Source organism: Mesoplodon mirus (assembly GCF_964341445.2).
Source record: "Mesoplodon mirus genome assembly, chromosome: 4".
NCBI lineage: Eukaryota > Metazoa > Chordata > Mammalia > Artiodactyla > Ziphiidae > Mesoplodon > Mesoplodon mirus.
In genome coordinates this window covers 103595224-103616400 of record NC_138979.1, presented here as the reverse complement: position 1 = coordinate 103616400, position 21177 = coordinate 103595224, and the positions used below count along the sequence as shown (strand labels likewise).

At 60.1% G+C, this 21177-nt stretch overlaps 1 protein-coding gene across 1 annotated transcript in view; it reads right to left on the bottom strand.

Annotated features, from left to right (window-relative positions):
* Nucleotides 1–754: 754 nt before the first annotated feature.
* The window catches only part of SPTBN5 (spectrin beta, non-erythrocytic 5), a gene marked incomplete at its 5' end in the record, with an annotated part of 44582 nt that continues 24159 nt past the window's right edge, over nucleotides 755–21177 (bottom strand). The window contains 48 exon segments of the mRNA XM_082618760.1: nucleotides 755–842; nucleotides 1014–1243; nucleotides 1964–2068; nucleotides 2238–2327; nucleotides 2363–2413; nucleotides 2633–2822; nucleotides 2993–3210; nucleotides 3353–3508; nucleotides 3730–3757; nucleotides 4409–4653; nucleotides 4883–5087; nucleotides 5205–5407; nucleotides 5887–5915; nucleotides 5918–6153; nucleotides 6403–6626; nucleotides 6706–6843; nucleotides 7489–7608; nucleotides 7745–7835; nucleotides 8080–8134; nucleotides 8788–9151; nucleotides 9750–9827; nucleotides 10111–10299; nucleotides 10533–10655; nucleotides 10659–10763; nucleotides 10991–11053; nucleotides 11234–11347; nucleotides 12121–12235; nucleotides 12320–12336; nucleotides 12340–12435; nucleotides 13891–14058; nucleotides 14210–14335; nucleotides 14339–14359; nucleotides 14881–14948; nucleotides 14951–15026; nucleotides 15488–15592; nucleotides 15811–15960; nucleotides 16140–16235; nucleotides 16239–16304; nucleotides 17606–17771; nucleotides 17773–17783; nucleotides 17989–18157; nucleotides 18192–18253; nucleotides 18257–18308; nucleotides 19010–19035; nucleotides 19037–19156; nucleotides 19411–19537; nucleotides 19942–20077; nucleotides 20080–20098. Coding sequence (XP_082474886.1) covers nucleotides 833–842; nucleotides 1014–1243; nucleotides 1964–2068; nucleotides 2238–2327; nucleotides 2363–2413; nucleotides 2633–2822; nucleotides 2993–3210; nucleotides 3353–3508; nucleotides 3730–3757; nucleotides 4409–4653; nucleotides 4883–5087; nucleotides 5205–5407; nucleotides 5887–5915; nucleotides 5918–6153; nucleotides 6403–6626; nucleotides 6706–6843; nucleotides 7489–7608; nucleotides 7745–7835; nucleotides 8080–8134; nucleotides 8788–9151; nucleotides 9750–9827; nucleotides 10111–10299; nucleotides 10533–10655; nucleotides 10659–10763; nucleotides 10991–11053; nucleotides 11234–11347; nucleotides 12121–12235; nucleotides 12320–12336; nucleotides 12340–12435; nucleotides 13891–14058; nucleotides 14210–14335; nucleotides 14339–14359; nucleotides 14881–14948; nucleotides 14951–15026; nucleotides 15488–15592; nucleotides 15811–15960; nucleotides 16140–16235; nucleotides 16239–16304; nucleotides 17606–17771; nucleotides 17773–17783; nucleotides 17989–18157; nucleotides 18192–18253; nucleotides 18257–18308; nucleotides 19010–19035; nucleotides 19037–19156; nucleotides 19411–19537; nucleotides 19942–20077; nucleotides 20080–20098 — 5652 coding nt within the window. The 3' untranslated portion in view covers nucleotides 755–832.

Sequence of the window (21177 nt, the reverse complement as noted above, 5' to 3'; positions counted from 1 at the left end):
AGAGCTGTTTGAAGACTACAAGGTTAGAAAAGGCCTCAGCAGAGCAGAGCACGGGGAAGCCCAGGAAGATCCTTGAGGGAAGAGCTTAGGGGAGTCAGACTCCAAAGTAGGTGGAGCAGAACCGGGAGGCTGTCAGGGCATCAAGCCTGGCTCTGCTTCTACTAATTAGCTGTGTGATCTCTGGCAAGTTGCTTACCCTCTCTGGGCCTTAAATTGAGGAAAAAAAAGAATTCCCACTTACCTCTCAGGCATAGAGATAGTAGATGTGGAACTTCCAAGGATGCATCAAATGCCAGCAGCTTGGGGCCCAGGGAATCAATGCCCCTCACGCCCGCCCCGTTCCCCAGGCTTCCCCTGGAGCCTGCCTGCCGCGCTGCTCGGGGCTCCGTGCCAGCTCTCAGCCTGCCCTTCAGGTGGTGCTGCAAACGGTCTCTGCCGCAGGCAGCCTGCCACCCAGTCATGAGCCCAGCTGTCTCCAGTGCGGGGCACTGCTGACTCCAGCCCCTCAGCTGCCCTTGGGGGGCTGTGCCTGTCGAGTCAGCGTGTCTCCCCCGACATGGCCCTCACCTTAGGGGGAAAGTGCGTTTTCCATCTTGGTGATCCCTTGGCCTCTCACGCTGGGCTTCTGCGAGGTCAAGGGTGGCTGTGGAAGCCGCGTTCTGAGGAGAAATGAGCGGTAGCGGTTACCATGGCTGTCTCTGCTCTTCCCTGTGGGTCCTTCTTTGTCCTCCGCCCTCCCACCCACTGCCTGGTACCTCAGCTGCCATCCGCTTGTCCTGGAGCAGGCTTGGGCAGCTGCCCCTCGAGGTCCCAGGGCAGCCGTCCCTGGGGCTCACGCCGGGCTGTGGAGAGAAGGCGTAAGGCCGCACCAGCCTTGCCAAAGCCTGACTGTGTGTCTCCAGAGGCTCCCAGGGAAAGGACTGGACTGGACCAAGGTGCCCACGGGGAAGAGGGAGCCACGGAGTAAACTTCCAGGGAACCCAGGAAGAGGAGGATGAGGGGCCTACCCCCACCTGGGCGAGGACAGAAGCTGTGAAGTGGCCCCGGGGAGCCAGACTGTCCAGTTGCCGCGGTGGGCACCACAACTCGAGCGTGCCAGGCCCCGCTGCCCTCTGAGGCCTCGAGTGGCTCTGTGGAGGGCAGCTGCTGCGGAAGCAGTTTCTGGGCACTTCCCTGGCTCCTCCCAGGCAGGGGCTCCTGCGTAAGCTCCAAAAGTCCCAATGGCGGGGGCACCCTTTGCATCCTGAAAATGCAAGATGGGGCCCGGGAAACATGACCAGCTTAGAGGCCGGGTCCCCCTCTGGAAGGTGGGCGAGGCGTCTAACCCTCCCCAACCTCCTCATCCCTGGTGACCCCCTGGTCCCTGGTACTGCAGTGCTGGCTCGGGGTGTGGGCTCCCTACCCTGACGGTCCCTGCCGCGCTCTCCAGGGAGACAGTGGTGGCGAAGGGTATGCGAGGCCCGACGGGGACACGTGGCTGCAGGGCCCCTGTCTCGGTCAGCTGTGCTCCAGGCCACCAGCTTCCCAAGGGCTCTGCTGGAGGGAGGTCAGCCCACTGCCACCTGTCCTGCCTTTCAGCCCCTTCACCTGCGGCTTCTGTTCCACCTTCGGGAGGGGAGCCAGGGGAGCCAGGCCAGGGCTCTGGGGGCTCCGTGCCCCAGCCTCTCCTCCCCACGTGCCTCCCACCCAGAGAGCCCTCGTGTCCTCACTGTTCTTCATCTTTTCCTGCTCCAGCTCAGGAGACTTCCCTCTCATCCCAGTGCACACGGCGCCCTAGCCTACCTGGAGATGTGGGCGACAGGACATGACAGCCAGCAAGGGAAAGAATAGGGCTTTCCTGAGGGTCAGATGTGGGCTCAGTGCCTGGAGAGAGCCTGACTCTCGGGCTGAGACCAGGACTGCCCCCCCCATGGGCCCCCAGGCCCCTATCTCCCAGTGCACCCTCATTTCAACCTCCACTCACCCCTGCCTTCCTCTGCAGTTGGGCAAACTTCTCCTCCTGGGCAGCCAGCAGCTTTTCTAAGTCCTGGTGTCTGCAGAGCAGCCACTCCACATCTGACACGGAGCGCTGGGGAGAAGCAAGCCAGGGTGTGACCCAGCCCTTGGGGGTGTAGAGAGCCATTCCCTCACCCTCTGCAACCTGGCCCGGGGCCCAGGGCGCAGGGGAGCAGCAGGATCTGCCCTTGGCTGTAGCTGCCAGATGGTGCAGCCAGCTAAGGGGCAGGGCCTCAGCTCACCCTGTGGTTGGGGTCCAGCAGGAGGTCCTCCCGGCAGGCCAGCCAGGCCTCAGCCTGGCCCACCCCTGCTGCAGCTTCTGCGGACGTCAGCTCCCCTCACAGCGCTCCCGGTGCAGGGCCCAGGCCTCCCTGAGTGCCCGCGGCTGACCATCCAGCTCCTGCAGGCACTCTGTCATCTGGGGGGACGGGGTGCTGGGGGTGAGATGCTCAGGCAGAGCCACGGGGTGGGGCAGTGCTGGAGTGCCCAGCAGAGGTGTCGAGGGAAGACCGTGAGGCCTGGACCCTCCCCGTCTCGGCCCCCCTCTCTCCGCCCCCTGCCTGGCCTTCTGCTCCTGCTTAGAGGGTAACTGGGCTGTGTGCCCAGCTCAGCCCCAGACCCATCTCTGTGCTCGTACCCCCAGGGACGTGAAGCGGCCATTGTCCACCAGCTGCTGCCCTTCCTGCTGCACAGCCTGGGCTTGACGGCAGTGCCCCTTGATTTGTTGCCCCAGCTCCTCCAGCAGCTCCAGGAGCCGCTCCGTCCCAGACACATCCCCAGCCAGCTCCTCTGAGGACAGCAGCCCCTGCTTCTCCTGAGCCCATGCTCTGCGGGGCAGGGAGGGGAAGCTGCTGTCAGGGCCAGGAGGGCAGACTGGGGTGGGGGGCAGGGCATGAGCTGCATAGGGAGTTGGGGACTATAGCTCTCCAAAGAGCTGGGGTGACCCCCGCCCTGCAGGGCAGAGCTGAGCCAACAGCCGGGGCAGGATGCCACCTACAGCAGTTCCCGACAGCGTCCGAGGAAGGCGTGGCCCTGGGCAGCCTCCTCCAGCTGCCGACCCCGCTCCTGGACCTTCACATTCAGGGTGGCCCAGGCCTCCTGCACCTCAGCCAGTTGCTTGACCAGGCCCTCCTGAGCCACAGCGTGTAGCTGGCCCAGCTGGCAGGTCTCCATCTGCACCTGGGCCACCTCCTTTTCCGTCGCTGCCAGTTCCCTCTGCAGCCAGAACACAGGATCAGGCCTTACCCCCTGGCAACCCGATGCCTGCTCCTCTTCAGGGAGCACCCATCCTCTGAGAAGTCCACCTCCACAGCCTGGGCATGCAGGCCCTCCCTCCCCACCTCTGGGGTCCCCTTACCCAGGGGAGGAAGTCAGACGGGCAGCCCACGGGGCGTGGACCCTTCCTCCAGGCATCTGTGCCGTTGCTGCAGGGTCTGCAACGGTGCTGGGCTGCGGCCACAGGCATCTCTTGCCACCAGGGCCGCCTTCTCCTGCATCCAGCCCCGGAGCTCGGCTACAACCTGCTCAAAGCCGCAGACCTCACGGGCCATGGCCAGGTTCTGAGAGAGCGGGGAGGGCCTGCTCCGGCCAGGGTCCTCTCTCCCTGGAGATGTAGCCTCCCGGGCCACTTCCTTTTAAACAAGGAGGTCCATGGGGCTTGGTGACTCGTTCATGACCACCGGGTACAGGAAATGTCCCAGATGTGGCAGCTGCTCTGTGAATGTGTGATGTTACTGATGACGGGGTAGGGCCCTGGGGGATTCTGTGAGGAGAGGGTCTTCAGTGCCCAACTCATGAGAGGGGCAGAGGTGGGGGCTTGGAAGCAGGTGGGAATGAGTCCACAGGAGGGAGGAGGTTGTTTTGGGGGCATCTGGCTGAGATGAAGAGGGTCGCCTCAGGAGCCTGCCTGCCCAGGACGCTCAGAGGCGGCATCTCTGGGCTGCAGGCTCTGTCAGGGGCTCGGGGACCTGGACTGCTTTTCTAGAAACTACCAGCTGTGGCTGAGAGTGAAGGTCGTGGAGAAATGCTGAGAATGTCCTCAGCACACAGATCCACTCAGAGCATTTAGATGAGAAGAGTGAATGGCTGGAGCGATCTTGCCCAGTTAGTGGGTGTGGTGAAGGACAAGAGACCAACGGGGCCTGTGTCTTAATAAACCTGAAGCCTATGTTTGGAGGGGGCTTTGTGGTGGGTCAGGAGCTGGCCAGACATGCTTCCTGTTTCTCCCTGGAGGTGTGAGCTGCACCAGGGGGAAACCAAATGGGTGGAGAGACTCGGAGAGGGCTGGAGGTGGAAGACTTTGTGACTTTTGATCTGCTTGGCACTGGGAGTTGGAGGCAGCCACCTTGCTCCACACAGACACACACACACACACACACGGCGGGGCTGCCTATCCCTGGCCCAGGCAGATTACACAGCTGTCCCAGCCCCTTGGCTGCCCCTGGCTGAGACTGGGGCACCTACCTGTGTGCGGGCTTTCACTGCCCGGTCCAGTCTGTCCCAAGCGGCCTCGATGTGACTCCGCTGCCCTTGAATCTGGGGAGAGCACCTGGGTGCTGCCCATTCCAAGGAGCCTGGCTGCTTCCACAGGGCCTGCACATTGGCCTGTCCCAGCCTCTGGACTTCCTTTCTGAAAGCATCGAACTTCTCTTCCAGCACCCGCAGGGTGTAGGGCCAGGGAGGTCACTCTGGAGGTGGCGTCCAGCAGCTCTCAAAGCTACTGAAGGGCTCGGCAGTATCTGCCACTTCTGACGTCCCTTGGCCCTGCCTCTAGGACCACGGGGATCCTCCCAGAGCCCCCCACTTCCTGTGTGGCCCCCTCCCCCTTCTCTGCCCTTGCGGGCCACTCAAATCTACGCTCCTCCAGGTTTGCTCAGGAGTGACTCACCTTGACAGCCTCCAGGTCCTGCCTGTAGTCCTGGGACTTGGCAGTGGCCACCTTGCTGGCCAGCCAGGCGTCCAGGAGCAGGGCTTCCCGCTCCAGTTGGTGGAGCTGCAGCTGCTCCCAAAGGCCTTGCCCCCTGCCCTCCACTCTCTGCAACAGCCCCGAGTGGGTGTCCCTCACCGCGAGCATCAGGGCGAGCAACTTGGGGCTACGGCAGGAAGGACAATCCGCCTGGAGCCCTTCCTCTCCAGGCTGGACCGGCCTCGTGCCTCTGTAGGGAGAGCCCCTCCCTGCTCCTCCCTATTTGGGCCTGGCTCCAACGCACGTTTCTGGGTTCTGCCCGCTCTCGAGGAGGACTGCTGTCTGCTGCAGCCTCTGGATGCGCGTGCTGAACCCCTCCAGGTCTCTCCTGGTGGCCGCCAGCCACCGCAGAAAGGCCTGCGTGGCCTCGGCACTCTGGCCCATATCCTCAACGTCCCGTTCTTGAACACAGCCCCGTTCTTCCAGCCAGGATTCTGCCTCTGGGAGCTGGGGTGACATAGAGGACAGGTTTCCCTGGGCGATGCCCTCCAGGGCTCCCAACTTTTGAGTTCATGGCCTCGAGATTTAGAGCAGTGAGTGGTTCTCAACTTGGCTGATGGGGATCACCTGAGAGTTTTAACAACTCGCTACGCCTGGCTCTCACCCCTTAAGATTCTGATTTGGTCTGGAATAGAGCTGAGTGTCAGCACTTCTTAAAAGTTCCAGGTGATACTGATGTGAATCACTGATTGAGAATCATTGGTTTAGAAAAAACAGCAAAACCAAACCAAACCAAACCCAGTGGGCTGTTTCCTGGGAAACATGCTGAAGGAAGATCTTGGGGGCAGGAGACAACTTAGTGGAGGTGACAGAAGATGCACAGAGAGCCCGGAGCCCCACCTGGGGGTTACCTTCCAGCCCTGCCTACCCTCTGGGTGTCCTCATGACCAACCCCCGCCCTTTCGTGCCCCATCACACCCCCTCACCTCCATCAGGAACTGCTGGGCCTCCTGGCCTGCTGCAGCCACCGTCGCCTCTGCGCAGCCTCTGCCTGCAGGTGGCCCACGGCATCCTCCAGCTGCTGCGCCCGGGCAGCCACGTCGCGGGCAGCAAAGCGCCCAGCCTGCACCAGCTCGTGCCCTGTGCCCACTGCCGCCCGGGTCAGAGCCTCTGGGCTGCTCATCTCAGTCTCCAGGTTCTGCAGAGTCGGAGGAAGACGGGGGATGCTCCTGGGTGCTCCTCGGGGGACCCAGAGTCACGTCTCAAGCCCGGTGGGATCCCACAGCTGCCCCCAGAGAGAACCCTGCCCCTGTGACCAACAAAGAATCCAGGGAGAAGCTTCCAGCCCGAGGCGACTGACGACGGGGCAGGGGCACCCTGGTCATCAGGATCAGGGCCACACTATGACCCGCACACCAGCTCACCTGCTCTGTGCCCCTCACCATGGGCAGGGAGGGCCCCGAGGAACCGAGCTGGGGGACAGAGGGGAGGGACGGCTTTACCGCTGAAGTAGCCGCTGGGCCTGCTCTTCCACGTCTTGGGCCAGGCAGTGGCCTTCCCGGACAAAGGCCTGTGCGTGCCTGGCCTGCCTGTCCAGCTCTCCCTGAGCCCCCAGGAGCTCGTCCAGTCCAGGCTGTTCTGGGCCCCCGATGGGGGCTCTCAGTTTGAGCGCCACGGGCTCCAGCCACTTCTCCAGTTCCTCCGCACTCTGCCGGAGACACAGGGCCTGGGGTAGAATGTGAGGTGGGCACGAGGCGGAGAGTCTAGAGCTGCACCCAGCACGCTCCAGGGCCGCACAGCCTCACCTCACGGGCCTCCTGTAGCTTGGCTGCCTTCCTCTGGCAGTTGGCCTGTAGCTCCTCCCAGAATTCTCTCAGCTCCTGTAGCCGCTCCTGCATGGTCTCTGAGAATGTGAGGCCATCCCGCAGCAACCTCTGCCCCTCCTACAGCCACACATGGCACACACCTCATGGACTCAGGACTGCTGGTGTCAGGGCACTCGTGTTGGCTCCAACCACCAGCCCCCCAGCTGCAGAGTCTGTGTGCTAGCTGTGTGATCTTGGGCAAGTTCCTTAACCTCTCTGAGCTCATTTTCCTTATCCATGTAATGGAGATAATAATGGGTATTTTGTTTAAATGAGATCAAACATTTCAAATACTTAGCAGGGTACTTTATATCAGAGAAAGGCAGCCTGGGGTCAGGGCCTGCCCTTTGCAGGTGGAAGAGGGTAAATTTAAAGGGTGCTGTACTTTGACTCCTACACGCACAGGACTGCTGGCTACATACCCTGACTCTGTCCTCTGATGTCTTTCCGAGAGAGCTGTTAAAACTATCACGCCAAAACACCATCTTTAAAATTCTTGAAAAGGCACTATTTTTGGAGAGGGTGCACAGGGAAGCCACCGCGTCTCACGGCCCTTTGGTGCTTAGCACGGCGTTTGAATGCAGAAAGCACTCGACGGTCGGCCATCGCCGGCTGTGATTCAGAGCCAGCTGCCAGGGCTCTGGGGTCACCCTCTGCTCTGGCCTGTAAGCCCGTCCCTGGCCCCCAAGACCTCTCCGTCTGCAACCTTTGCTAGTGGCGTACACTCGTGTCTTGCTCGGCCCGGAGATTCTGCGGCCGCCGCAACTGTGCCTGCAGCCCGGCTGGGTCCTGCCAGCCCTCTTCCAGGACCACCAGGTTCTTCTCCCTCAGCCATGCGGCCACCTGGGCACACCGGGAGGAACAGGCCCTGCTGCCTAGGGCTCTCCTTCACCCTAACCTCTGGGCTGCCCCAAGGAAGAATGGCTTGTCCCGGGGGCAGCCCCTTCTCTCACCACAACCACTCCCCACGCCGGCCAACCTCGTAGAAACCCTGCAGGAAAGGCTGCAGCTGCCCGAGCTCCTCCAGCTGGCGGTGACGGGTCCTGGTTTGCTCCAGGAGTGCCTCTTTCCTGCCGGAAGGAGGGTGTCAGGGGCCTCAGGTCTGCTCACTGGGACCTGGAGCTGCTACGTGTGTGTGTGCGCGCACACATGCACACACAGGTGCATAGGTGTGCCCTTCCAGCCCAGGACAGCCTTTCTTGTGTATCAATATACCCTGAGTCTGTCTCCTCCTGCTGGGGCTGCCAAAGGGTGTGGAGGGCAGAGGAGATGCAGAGAGTCTTGATGGAATGAAAACAGCCCCCTGGAGGATACCAGAAGCCTGAGAGGGAGGGGGTCAAGACGGCACTGTCCTGGGGGACAGCCGGGCCTGCCAGGAACCACCTAAGGGGGCTGGGGGGGGGCAGGGAGTGTTGACAGAGACCAGCAAACCAACATTTTCCATCTGTCAATCAAAGACCTCGGGTACCCAGGTGGGGTCCACCTGCAGGGAAGAGGAGGGGATGGCCGCCAGGGCACCAGCTCAGGAGCCACAAACACAGTGGGCCCTGGTGGGCTCTCTGGGAAGGACGGAGACCCCCACCAATCTGGAATCCAGCTTTTGGCCAAATCTGCCTTGATCTAAACGTCTGAGGGGCTGGACGAGGGGCAGCTGAACCAGATGGGCTTTTATGAGGAAAAAAGGCAGAGACTGGAGTCTCATAGCTGTGCCAGCTTCAGTTAAATGAGCATAAGAAATATGCTCCCTGCATGCAAACCCACTGCGTGCCAGGCACCACACCGGGACATCAAGGATTCCTTTCTCATCCTGACCACAACCGTAAGAGGCAGGTATTTTTATCCCCCCACTGTAGACATGAGACTCTGTGAGGAATCTGCCCTAAGTCCTGCAGTGAAAGGGCAGCACAGGAACTCAGCGCTGTCTGCCTAACTGCTGTGCTCTGGTATTGCCATTTCATGAGGTCGTCTCTCTTTTGGTTTCTTAAACATGTGCTTCTTTTTAAAAGTCCCCTTTATCTCAGCTGAGTGACCATGTGCTGTTTGACTCCATAACAGGTTGACACACTGCAGGTTCAAGAGCGCTGGGGCCCTGGCATCTGAACTCAGCCCTTGGAAAAGCCTGGTAAGCCCAGGCTAAGGGATACAAGGGCAAGGGAAGAGCCTGATGCCTGTGCCAGCCCACCCACGGCTCCCACAGCCAGAGCCAGAGGTACCTCAGGAGCATGGCCTGGCACCGGCCCAGGGCACCCTGGGCCTCGGGCTGTCCACCCTGGTGCAGGCTGTGGGTGGAGGCTCCCAGCGTGCTGATCTTCTCCGCCTGTGCCTCCAGGTCTTGCTCATGCATCTTCTGCTTCCACAGCAGCGTTTCCACGTCAAGCAAGGAGTCCTGGGAAGTGATACTGTCTACAGGGATGCCCCTTCCCAGTCCCAAGCTATCTACTTTCCTACCGGACACATCCCCCCAATCCCTCAAGGCTGTATCTGGCTTTAGGGCAGCGATTCTCAACCAGGAAAGGCATGGGGGATAAGGGTCAAGTGTTAGGTTAGCAGGTGGAACTCCTCCACATAACAGGGACACCCTCTCCTCTGCACTCCCAGTAAGGCTACGTCAGCACAGGAAACGGCCCCTGATCATCCTCTGAGGACCCCCATGAGTCCGGCTTGCCTGCCACAGGGGTTGGGACAGTTGTGGGAAAAGCAAACCTCTGGGTGTAAGGAAGTGACGGGGGCAGAGGAGAGAAGGGTGTTGGGAAAAGGAGGCAAGAATGCGTCAAGGGCCACAGGCTCACCCTCTGAGCCCCCACAGAGGGCCCAGCCCCAGATGCATAAGAACTGCCAGCAATGGACGGGTAAGCCACCGCTCAGTGACCGACGGGCTTGAGGGTCGGGAGATGCCCTTGGCCTGGGGAGCTCTGGCAGCACTGGCTGGTTTGACCTCTAATGCTGCCCTGGCAAACACTCCCTCACTCCTGCTGGGCACCTACCCCCAGACCCTCACTGGCTGGGCAGGCTTCCAGGCTGCAGAGCCAACTTTCCACATGCTCCACAGAGCTCAGAACCAGCTGTTGAGAAAAGAAAAGGCAAGAGGAAGTGAGCAGAGGGTCCAGTCACTGCAGGTGGAGTGACCCTGTTGGTGGCCCAGTGGGAAACCATGGACCTGGGGCCTGGCTCAACAGAAGGAGTCCACAGCAGGCAAGATTTGCCGTGGGTGAGCTGAGTGGTAGGTGGTGGGCGGTGAGTGGTGGGAAAAGCCCCTGGCACGGCAGCCTCTCTGGCTTTGGCTTTGACGAGGGGCAGTGGGTTTAGTACAGGCCCCAGGGGTGGGGGCGGGATGGAGGCTGCTACCTGTAGCTCCAAGGCCGGATGCAGGTGGAGCTGGTGCTCCTGCCAGGCCCCTTCCAGGCTGTTCAGATCCTGGTCTAAACCAGCCGGGGCCTGGCGGGTGTCGGGGGTGGATGGGTGCCCGGCGGCAAGCAGTTGTTGCCCAGTGCTTCGGGCCAGGCTGATGCTGTCTGTTCGGGCATCCAGCTTGGCCTGTAAGAGGACTGGGCTCAGATCCCAGAGGCTGAGGCTTCCTGAGTGGAAGGGAAGCGGCCCAGTGGGAGGGAGGAGAGGTGGGGAAGACAACTGAGGGGGTTAGAGGGAAGAGGAGAAAGGCAGAGGTAGCCGATGCAGAAAGAACCCAAGAGAAAAGTGGGATCACAGTAAGGGGGAAGCCAGAGAGGAGGCGAGATCCCAGGAAAGGCCTCAGGGTCTGGGCCGCTCACCTTGCGATCCTGATGTTCCTGCAACATGCTCTGGACATCCGCGAGGCTGCCGGGGGTGCTCTCGGCGTCCATCTCAGCTCGCAGCCTCTGGGCCCAGATCAGCAATTTCTGCAGCGTTGCCTGTCACTTCTGAGCTTGGTGCAAGGCATCCAGCGACTTCTTCCTGCCATAGGGTTCATCAGCTAGTCCTAGGGCCTCTGAGCCCCTTTCCCCCGCCAGTGCCTTCTGTCCCTGAATCCCCTCAGCCAAAGAAGGGCCCATGGGCTGGGAATTAATAGGGTGGCCATACAGATGGTTATTAGAAGGATGGAGAAAGACTCTTAGGGAAGGGTGGGGATTGAGACGCTGCAGGGGATGGGTCAGCGAGAACAGTGAGGGAAAGAGGCCTGGGGGTTTGTACCGCTTCTGGGCCCCACTCTGGAGCTGCCACCAGCTGCCCATCATCGCCTGATGCTTGCGGCAAGGGTGTGGGCGGCCTCAGGGCTTCTCTGGCAGAAGCGGCCTACCTCATGCTCTACAGGCTGTGTGGGAAGCCAGGGTCAGCGGCTGGGGCAGGGAGGCAGGTGGTGCTCAGGGGAGCCCAGCCTGTGGTTGTACAGCTCAGTGGACCTGGCTGGCCCCCCGCCCCGCCACGTGCCTGCCCAGGGTCCCACGGAGGAGGTGCCCTGGGCCTGGGGCCACCTCCACACCCAGCTGCACACCTCCACCTGGGCCTGGATGAGGTCTATTTCCTGCTCCAACTCCTCGTGTTTCCGCCTCAGCCTCTGCATGCTCTCCAGATCTTTCCCACAGTCCAGGGCCTGGACCAGGGTGGCCTGGGGAGAAAGGGGGCGTTATTATCAGCCTTTTCTCCAGCTCCTCCCTCACTGCAGAGGGGTCGCTGGCCACAGGGTTTCTGTGTGGGAAGCAAGCACCCAGCCTGATTCCCTTCCCAGGGCCCTCCGCGGGCTGGAGCAGGCCGCTGGCCCTGACCACAGGTCCCTTCCTTCTGTGAGGGAGGAAGGTTCCCAGGAGAGACTTAGGGCTGGAGTTTCGCTGGTGGTAGGAACCTCCACGGGCGTGCTGCTTCCACATGTGTGGTCTCACTTGACCCTCGTTCCTTTGCAGGGAACTGAGATGGGCTGGCCTGGGTGAGGCAGGGACCAGAGGGGCAGTAAGAACAGAGCCCTCTGCATGCTCAGAACAGGGCGCCACGTGCTTCACAGGGGGCTTCTCAGGCCACGTACAACTTCCCCACTCCCACCTCTGCCAGCGTCTAGGCCAGGTTTCTCTGTGGCTGCTGACACAATCCCGGGGCAAACCTCCTGCGGGTTCTGGCCTTGCTCGGGGACAACAGAGGAAACGGTGGGGAGCGGGATGCTCTGGCCTCTGGACTCACAGTGCTTCTGGGAGAGAAAGGCGGCAGGTGAGCCAGCCTCCTAGAAGCGAATGGGGGTTTCTAGGTCCGGAGTTGACCCTGAGAACCGCTGGCAGACCCTCGGACGGCCCCTTGATGGGACCTGCCTCCAGGTACCCAGCTGAAGAGGAGAGGCGGGTGAGGCGGGGGACGCACTGGCTCCCTGGCTGCATCAGCAGTTCCACGGCTTACCTTCTCCCAGATCTGCTGAGTGAGGTCATCCAGCGTTTGGGACAACATGTGTATCTCCAGGGCCCCTTCAAGCTGCCACTGGTGGCAGAGCAGGTTGCCATGGAAACTGTTCCACCTGATGGAGAGGGTGTAAGGCTGAGTCTGAGGTGACCCTCCAGCTCCCTCTCCCAGCCCCACTGCTTCCGGCTCTGGGACTGGCCTGTTGTTGAGCTGTTGTCACCGCTGGCAGGTGGTCTTGAGTTGCTCAGGGTCCTGGTTCTTGAACTGCAGGGACAAGTCATTGATGCTCCTGATGTGTGCATCATCCACCATGTCCTGTGGAGGTGCAGGGGGAGGGCATCTGTGGCACCTGCTCCGAGCCCCTTCTTTGCACTGCATCAACACTTGGAGAGTGTGCTCGGGCCTGAGAGAGCTCGAGGGACTGCACGTTTGGGGAGTGGAGGCAGCTGCTTCCTCTGCCGTGGCCATCCCATCCCATGCCAGGTGCACTGAGCAAGATGCACCTGGGGTCTGTAGCCCAGGGTCATCTCTAAGGCTAGGAAATCTGCTCCCCAGGTCGGGACCACGCAGGAGCAGGAGGGCAGGCATGCACTGATGAACAGAAGCTTTTAAAGTTAAAATGCAGCTTCTCAGGATAAGAAAAGCAAAGGGGTTGAATGAAATGGTGAGTGCCAGCCTCCTTAGGTTTGGGTGTCCCTGTCCCTGGGAGTCACTGGGCTGAGGCTGCCACTGCTTAGACACTGGGTGGGGTTCATGGCTACACGGGGCTGGGGACCCTGACAGTGGATGGACTGCAGGTGTCCTGCCCCAGTAAAAGCACCTTGCACTGGTCTACATTTCCAAAGCGCTTCCCAATAGGTGTCTCATAGGTGCGCAGGGAAGGGGGTTTCTCTCTTTTATAGAAGCTGGAGCAGAGATCAGAGACTAACCTGGTGAATTTATGGCAGAGCCAGGACTCAAACCCAGCTCCTCAAGTCTATCTAACACTCTTTCTCCTACAGCATCTGGCACAGTGGCTGTGAAATTCCACCGTTAGTAAAGGCCGTCTTAGATTGGAGCACTGCAGCCTTTTAAAAAAGTCATATACTTACTTCAGGGGGTGAGGTTAGCATGTCTGGGCTCTTAATACATGATTGTGAATGCACTTGGTCAATTTCTTTCCTCTATACCGCATAAGGGAAATTGATTTTGGTGTGTGTATGAGTAGGGGCTGGGGAGGAGATGCTGAATGAGACTTCTGAGCAACTGCAGTTTATTGATTATCTACTACACCCAGGCGTACATGCATCCTTTTTTTTAAATTTTGAAATAATCATAGATGCACAAGGAAATTGCACAAGTATATAATGAAGGCCCATGTACCCTTCCCCCAGCTTCCCCTGATGGTAACATCTTACATAACTATAGTGCAATATGAAAACCAGGACATTGACTTTGGTATAATTGTTAACTAGACTACAGACTTTATTCAGAGTTCAGCAGCTTTTACATGCATGCACTTGTGTGTGTGTGGGAAGGTATAGCCCTAGGCAGTTTTATCACATGTATAGATTCCTGTAACCACCAACATACGTATATGCTCTCTTACCTATGAGATAAGCAGTATCCCCATTTTAAAGATGAAGAAACTAAGGCTTGGTGAGGTGAGGGAGTCTGCCTAAGCGAGTCAGGTCTTAAGCGCGGAGCTGACATGAGGGCCCACATCTGGCTCCACAGCCCATGCACGGTCACTGCTTCCTGATGTGGGATGCACTGGCAGGGTCCCCTTACCCCGGCCCAGACTCCTCGGAGCTTACGGAGCCGCCTGTGGAGCTGCAGGCAGTGCTCAAGGTCCTGGCCCCGGAGAGCCACCCCTGCTTCAGCTTCTCCCAGTGCCTGCAGCCTCTGGGAGACCTCTCCCACCGGAGGGTGGCTCTGTGCTAGGAGAGCCTCGCCCTCCTGGGGAGAGAGGGGACACCAGGAGATGGTGCCTGTCGCTCTCTCTCCTGCTTTTTCTCCATCACAGGCTCCCCCTGCCTCAGACCTTTCCCCTTGGTCATCCTGGCGTCCTCACTTTGGGGCAGGGTGGGGCTGAGGGCCTGGCTGTTACCTTGGCAATAGAGGTTATGATCTCCTCATGGGCCTGGACCTCAGCCTCGAAGGCCTGGTGTTTCTGCATGTGCCTCAACTTATCTTTCAGGTCCCCAGGAGGGACTGGTTCTTTCAGCTGCTGGAGTCACTCCTGGATCCAGTCCTCGGCCTGGTGGGGGAGGGATATGAATCTCATGTTGCTGATGCTGCTTCGGTCCACAGAGATGTCCCACAGGCCTGCCCTCAGCTGTGCCCAGGTAGCTGGCTGCTGGCCCAAGGGTGGGGCTGGGCAGTGCCTGGTAAATAAGATCCAATGGTCTGAGCCCAGGAAGACAGCCCCAGGCCCAGATGGCCCCTCAGCCACACAAAGGGGCTGACCAGGGAGCTTGGGTGGGACCTCATTTTGGAGGTGAGGCTCGCCTGCCCTGGGGCCCTGGACTTCTCTGCCTCTCTTTGCCCCGGCTTTGTGAGAGCTTAGGAAGCAGCGGGGTCTCCACATACAGGGTCTTCAAATCAAATGTCTGGGCTCCAGCATGGCCTCCGGGAAAGCCATTTAACTCTCCAAACTTTAGTATCCTCCTCACAGGGCTGTGGTGAGGCCTGAACGAGCCTGTGAAGGTGGACGTCATCTGTAAACTGGAAAATGTGGCCCAAGTGGAAGAAGGTACTGGGCTGGAGAGGCCCTCTGACCTGGATGGCGGCCCTGATGAAGGCAGTCATCAGCAGGGAGGCATGCAGGGTGTGTCTCCGGCTCTCGTCAGCTCCTCCACCCGAGCCCGGCACTCCACCACGCTGTGGGGCAGGTCCTGCGCCCTGGGACCCCCGAGCATCTTCACCTGCTCACACAGAGCCGCCTCCGGTGGGCGGGGTGGGACTGGGGGGAACTCGGCTCTCGGTTCCTCATTCGGGGAGGCTGGAGCAGGGGCTAGCCCACAGGGGAGCCCCGCCTTCAGCCCTGCATGGCCCAAGGCTGGTCGGTCCTCCCAGCAAGCCAGAACCAGCCCTCAGCTCTCCCCCCACTGCCCCCACTCTGCTCCCCTGGGACTACCTGATCTGGAGCCATGTGGCCCGTGTCCCTACAGTGTGGCCCACCCCATCCCAGGCCCTCCTGAGCCACATGTCCTACTCTGCTCAGTCAGCCCCAGCCAGGTGCCCCTAGCCCCCCAGGCCACCCCCAAACATCAGCATTACCTGTGGGTACACACTGAGCACCCACGTCCCCCACTGAGAACTCTCCAAGTTCCCAGACTCCAACCACCCCACCTTGACCACGCCCAGGATCCCCCAAACCCATTACCTTCTCGTCCTGGGCAGTCAGCACCTTCTGGAATGTCTCATGCTTGCGAATCAACTGCTCCACCTGTTCCACGGAGCTCCCCAGGGCACTGGTTCTCCGGAAGACCTGGCTCAGCCCACGGAAAAGTCAAAGAGGCCATAAGGCACTGTCCAGACAGCCAGCCCCCCACCCCCATTTGCAGCCGTCTGGGTCGAGGCAGTGCACAGCCTCTGGGTTCCACATCGGGGAAAGGGCCAGAGCCCCAGGAAGCAAGAGAGCCGATGGGGGAGAGGCCAGAGGGGAGAAGAGGGCGTGCTGGGAGGCTATGGGGTGAGGGCACCTGCCTCCCGGGCCGTGAGGGTCTCGTCCAGGCGGCCGCACTTTCTGAGGAAGAGCTGCCCCCGGTGCATGGCCTGCAGCCTCTCCTGTTTCTGCTCCCAGGCCTGGAACACCTGCTGCTGCTTGTCCCGCAGGACTTGCAGCCTTTCCTGGACCTGGGCATGAGCATGTGGAGAGCCTGCACTGGGGAGAGCCGCGTGGACCAGATGGAAGTGGGTCCCAAGGGAAGCCTCTGAGGAGAGGCTGGCATGGCGCACTTGGGTAGGGGCACAGTGATCAGGCACAGGCTCAGACGGGGTAGGCTGGGAGGGGGCACCAGGAAAGGGGGGCCCACCTCCTTGATGGAGGTCCCTGCAGCCAAAAGTGCCCGCTGGCCCACCTGGGCACCCTGCTGGCGCAGCTCCTCCTGGGCCTCTGGCACTGCCTGAAGCTACTGGTGGGCGCTGAGCTTCAGCAGGCCACTGCCGGGCTCCTGGGAGATCTCCTCCACCTGCAGCTCCTGTCACACACAGGTGCCCAGGAGGTGCAGTCCCGCACCTGGATCCCAAGGAGGAGGAGGAAGGGAGTTGGGTGAGGGCTGGGCTGGGCGGCAGAGAACCAGCCTCTGAGGCACAACCGCAGCCTGCCTGGATCCACTCACACACTGAAGCGGCCCCGAGCTGTCCCAGCTCAGAGCCCAGGTGAGGTTCACGAGGCCTGTGGTCACCTCGTTGCTCCGCTGTTGTCCAACCCAATCCCCCCAGGGCTACTAAACTTCCACAGGCGCCAGACCAGCCTCCTCCTTGCCCTGCCCATGACTTCTCTCCACCCTAGGCTTCCCCTTGCCCCTCTTGCTTAGAAGTTCTTCTCCTTCCTTCCATCCCTTCCAAGCTCACGTGTTCATCAGGGGCCAAGGCCCTCTTTGCCTTGTGAAGCCTCCCCTGCCCCCCTGCCCCCCTGCCATCTCACTGCGTGCCTTGTCCTCTGAATCTCCAGTTTAATACTTACAAACACTCTTCTGTTGATTTGTGTACAAACACATGTTAGAGCTGGAGCAGTCTTGGATCCTTGTCCCAACACCTCAATGCACAGATGAAGAAGGGTAAATGGCACATCGTGTGTGAGGGAGTTTTGTAACCTCCAGACGCTCACACACAGGGGGTAACAAGCTAGGGGTAAGTGCCTTGCTCGAGCCCACGCTGCTAGAAAGTGGCAGAGTTGGGTCTCTAAACTCAAGCCTTTTTGCTGTGTCATAGTTTGGGTCTCCCTGTCTATCAGGCACCGGGATTAGGGGACTCCTAGGACACCCATAGCCAGGGCCCACTGTCCCAATCTGACTCTCTGGGGTATTAGGCTCATCCCCCCCAGCTAGATAGTCTCCCTGACGGCAGTGATTCCAACTTTCACAGGCTCTATATCACCTTCTCTCCCCACTCACAGCTCCTAGCAGAGAGCTAAACACAGATGTTAAAAAGATGCCGGCTGATCCAGAGGTCACTGTCTAGGACATTCAGATCTCCAGTTCTGGGCTTTCCTGGGCTGTTTCTCCTCCTGAGCTCTGGCTGGGACCCCTGCCTCCTAACTGCACTCTCACTCACCTGGGCTGGTGTTGACCCAAACGTAAGGAGTCACTGCTGCGTCCCCCGCGCTCAGTCCTCTGCCTGGCCAGACGGACACCCGCACATGCCCAGTGCTCTTCCTCCTCGTGTCCCCACTCGTCTTCCCTCCAGGGTTGGAGGGTCTCATTAGTGCACGCGCACTCATGGTACAACACACACACACACACACACACCCAGAGCCCGGGGAGGGAAGAGCCTTCACCGCTGCACGGAAGCGGGCCAGGAGCCATGCCCGCTCCAGCTGGGCCCGGCGCTGCTCCACGTGCAGCTTCAGGGCCTCCCAAGCTTTCAGCAGGGCCCGCTGCCTCTGCTGCACCGCTTGGGCCTGAGGCCTGGGCCCCAGCTTCTGCACCGTTCCTCCAGTCCTGCAGCTCCTGTAGCTGGGGGCAGGGTAGTGATAGGGAGGGAAGGGTCGCGTCCTCTTAGAGGCTGAAGGGCCTGCCTATCCCACGGATCCCTCCTAGGGTCCTGCCCTCCATGCACTATGGGCCTGACTGGCGGCCCCGAGAGCAGGGGAAAAGCTAGAGAGAAGATGGGCAGGCCTGAGGGGGCCTGCGGGGGAGAGGCAGCCAGACCTGGGTTCACCTGCCGCTCAGTGCCCACGAGTTCACGCTCCAGCCCCTCGTGTCTCCTCAGCTGGGCCCCCAGCCCACACAGATCCCGGGCCACACCACAGGGGAGGCTTGTGGCTTTCTCCCGAGGAAAGGAGATGGCCAAGGGGATCAGGACTAGAGGGTGGGGCGCTGATCCACTTCTAGAAAGAACCCCCTTCCTCCTCCTGGGCTCACACCTGGACCTGGGTGAGGGCTTCCAACAGATCTCTGTGAACTTTGAGGGTGATCTCAGCATCTCAGAGCAGGCGGCCGCAGGCCTGGGTCAGCGCCCACAGCTCCAACCAGGCAGCCCTGTGCACGGGCGTGCGGGAGACGGGCAGCAGATCAGCTATTCACCTAGCACCTCGTTCCGCCCCCTTTGCTAGGCTGGTCAGCCCTCCTGCTCTCTGGGCTGCATCCAGGACTGGCCCAAATCTCCCCTTCTTAACCCCCTCTCCTGTCTGGCCCTGGCCCTGGAGCCTCTCCTTCTAGCTTTGCTTTGAGTTCAGTCCTTTGCTGTTGTCACGCTCAGCACTTAACTGATTCCTGTGTTCTTTGATACTCCTTACATCTTGTGCCTTCGAGTCTCAGTAAGTCAATCAGATTATAATCGTTCCTCTCCATTCCTCATTTACTCAGTAAACTCTCCCTGAGCTTCTAAGGCTGGGTCAGGCTCCGCGCTAGGGGTTATGAACGAGGATGACCTTGCCTCAAAGCTCACAGGTTGGGGGAGGATCCAAACCAGCCAGTGGGCAGCTAGGCAGTGTTCCCACAGCCCCTCCTCCAAGTCCTGGGAGCCAGAGGTTTGGAAAAGTGCCCCTGGGGGTCTGGGCAGGACTCTCTGACCTGCACCCCTGGCAGGCTCGGCTTCCCTGGAAGCATCCCCCTTTCCCGACACCTCAGGTGCAGACAGAGCCAGTGTGGCCCCGGGAGCACATGCCCTCTAACAATCCAGGACCTGCCTGCCTAGCACCCTCCCCCAAACCCATGCCCTGGGTCCGCTGGGCACTCACTGCAGATCCTGCTGCATCTGACGGGCCTTGAGGGGCAGCACTGTGCCCACATTCTAGCAGGCTCTCTGCCAGCTGCTGGCAGGTTGCCACCCATTGGCCCCCCATCTCTACTTGGTGCTGAAACTTTGCAAACTTGGTGTAGAAGCGCTGAGGGGAGAGGGGAGTAGGTGACAGAGTGGCCCCTAGCTGGCGAGACAGCAAGCAGCCTGGGGAGTGAGGCACCTCAGTGACATCTGGACCATGGGGGGTTGGATGGCCGCAGGGCCTGCCCACTCTACCTAGAGGGCCTGTCCTCAGCCAGGGCTCATGACCCAGGGCCCCCTTCGCCACACAGCCCAGCCAGCCCCCTGCCTCCAGCGTCCTGCCTTGGGGCTTCCTCCCTACCCCTGGCCTCTTCTCACAAGAACGACGTCCTCAAGGCTCTCTCCTCCTCTGACTGCCTGCTTCTGGCTGGCCAGCCAGCCCTGCAGGTCCTTGGCCTCCCTCATGAACTCGTGCATCTTCAGGGTCCCCTCCAGCTCCCAGTCCCTGTGGGGATAGCCTGTGGTTCCCCAGAAGTTAGCTGCCCACCCCCCTGGGGACAGCTGGCCCAGCCAAAACAGGTGACCTGAAGGAGGAGGTTATTCATGGTCTCTGCCCAAGCTTGAGGCTCTGGATTCAGGGAGAAGTAAACATAAGAAGGCCAGGATAGGGCAGGTGAGGGTGTGGATGTGGGGAAGAGATGGGGAGCTAGGAGCTGGGGGTCCAAGTTTCTGCCCAGTGGGCCCTCACTGAGGAATTTACAGAAAGAGGGGAGCAACACACAGCAAGGAACCATCTGCCATCTCTGTGGGCCTGGGGTCACGGGCTCCTTCCAACTCGGGGTTACGGTATGGATACAGCCAACCGTGGCTAGGTCCCCTAAACCTGGGGAGGGGTACAGCGCCCCTTACCGTGTGGCTGCCAACTCCTGCAGTGCCCGCAGCCTCTCCCGGAGCCTCTCCTGCACCACGCCCAGCTGCATAGGGGCCTCGGGGCCAGTGAGGGTTTGGGCTCTCTGGTCAAGCTCCTCCATGGAGCTCCAATAAGAGGCAGTTCCTGTTGCAGGTCCTGCCAGCACGCAAGGCTCAGACTGGGTGACTCATTCATCTATTCATCTACCTACCCTCCTGTCCGTTCACCCACTGATCGCACACCCATCCTTCTCCTCCTCTACTCATCCACCCACCCCAACCCATCCACTCACTCATGCACCCATCATCAACCTACCCTACAGTGATGGGGTTCCTTACTGTTCCATGAAAGTGAAGACACAGTCTGTGCCCACAGAGGGCTCACTATTTAGCAAGGAAGGGTGAATGATGGGTCATCTGGGCCAAGGAAGAGAGGCCACAGGGGGCATGGTACTGACCTCAGCATCGCAGTAGAAAGAATGGATGGAGGGGCTTCCCTGGTGGCGCAGTGGTTGAGAATCTGCCTGCTAATGCAGGGGACATGGGTTCGAGTCCTGGTCTGGGAGGATCCTACATGCCACGGAGCAACTAGGCCCGTGAGCCACAACTACTGAGCCTACACGTCTGGAGCCTGTGCTCTGCAACAAGAGAGGCCACGATAGTGAGAGGCCCGCGCACCGCGATGAAGAGTGGTCCCCGCTTGCCACAACTAGAGAAAGCCCTCGCACAGAAACGAAGACGCAACACAGCAAAAATAAATAAATTAATTAATAAAAACCTATCCATTGGAGGAACACAAAACAGTTAAAAAAAAAAAAAAAGGATGGAGTTAAGCAAGCTGCCCAGGATGCCTGGGACGCTGAAGCTCCATGAGGCCATGGCTACACGCACGCCCCTTAGGAAAGGCTCCCTGAAAGTCCTCAGTCAGGACCCTGAAACACTGACCACTAGGGCTATGTAGACAAAACGCCCAGACAGCAGGACACTTCAGTGACGAGAGGAACCAGGATTGCTGTGGGCCTCAGGGCTTGTGGTTCTGAGAAACAGATTGCAGGAAGGAGGAGGGGGCTCCAGGCCTCCCTGGCTTTAATCAGGGATGCTTATGAGGTAGGTTTCAGGCACGGTGTTTGGTTAACTCAAATCATGGTATTCAACGTGTGGGAGGAAGGCGGCTGTGGAAGACGTGGGGAGGGCTGGAACAGGTGACCCCCCCAAGAGAGGAGGAAAGTGCCAGGG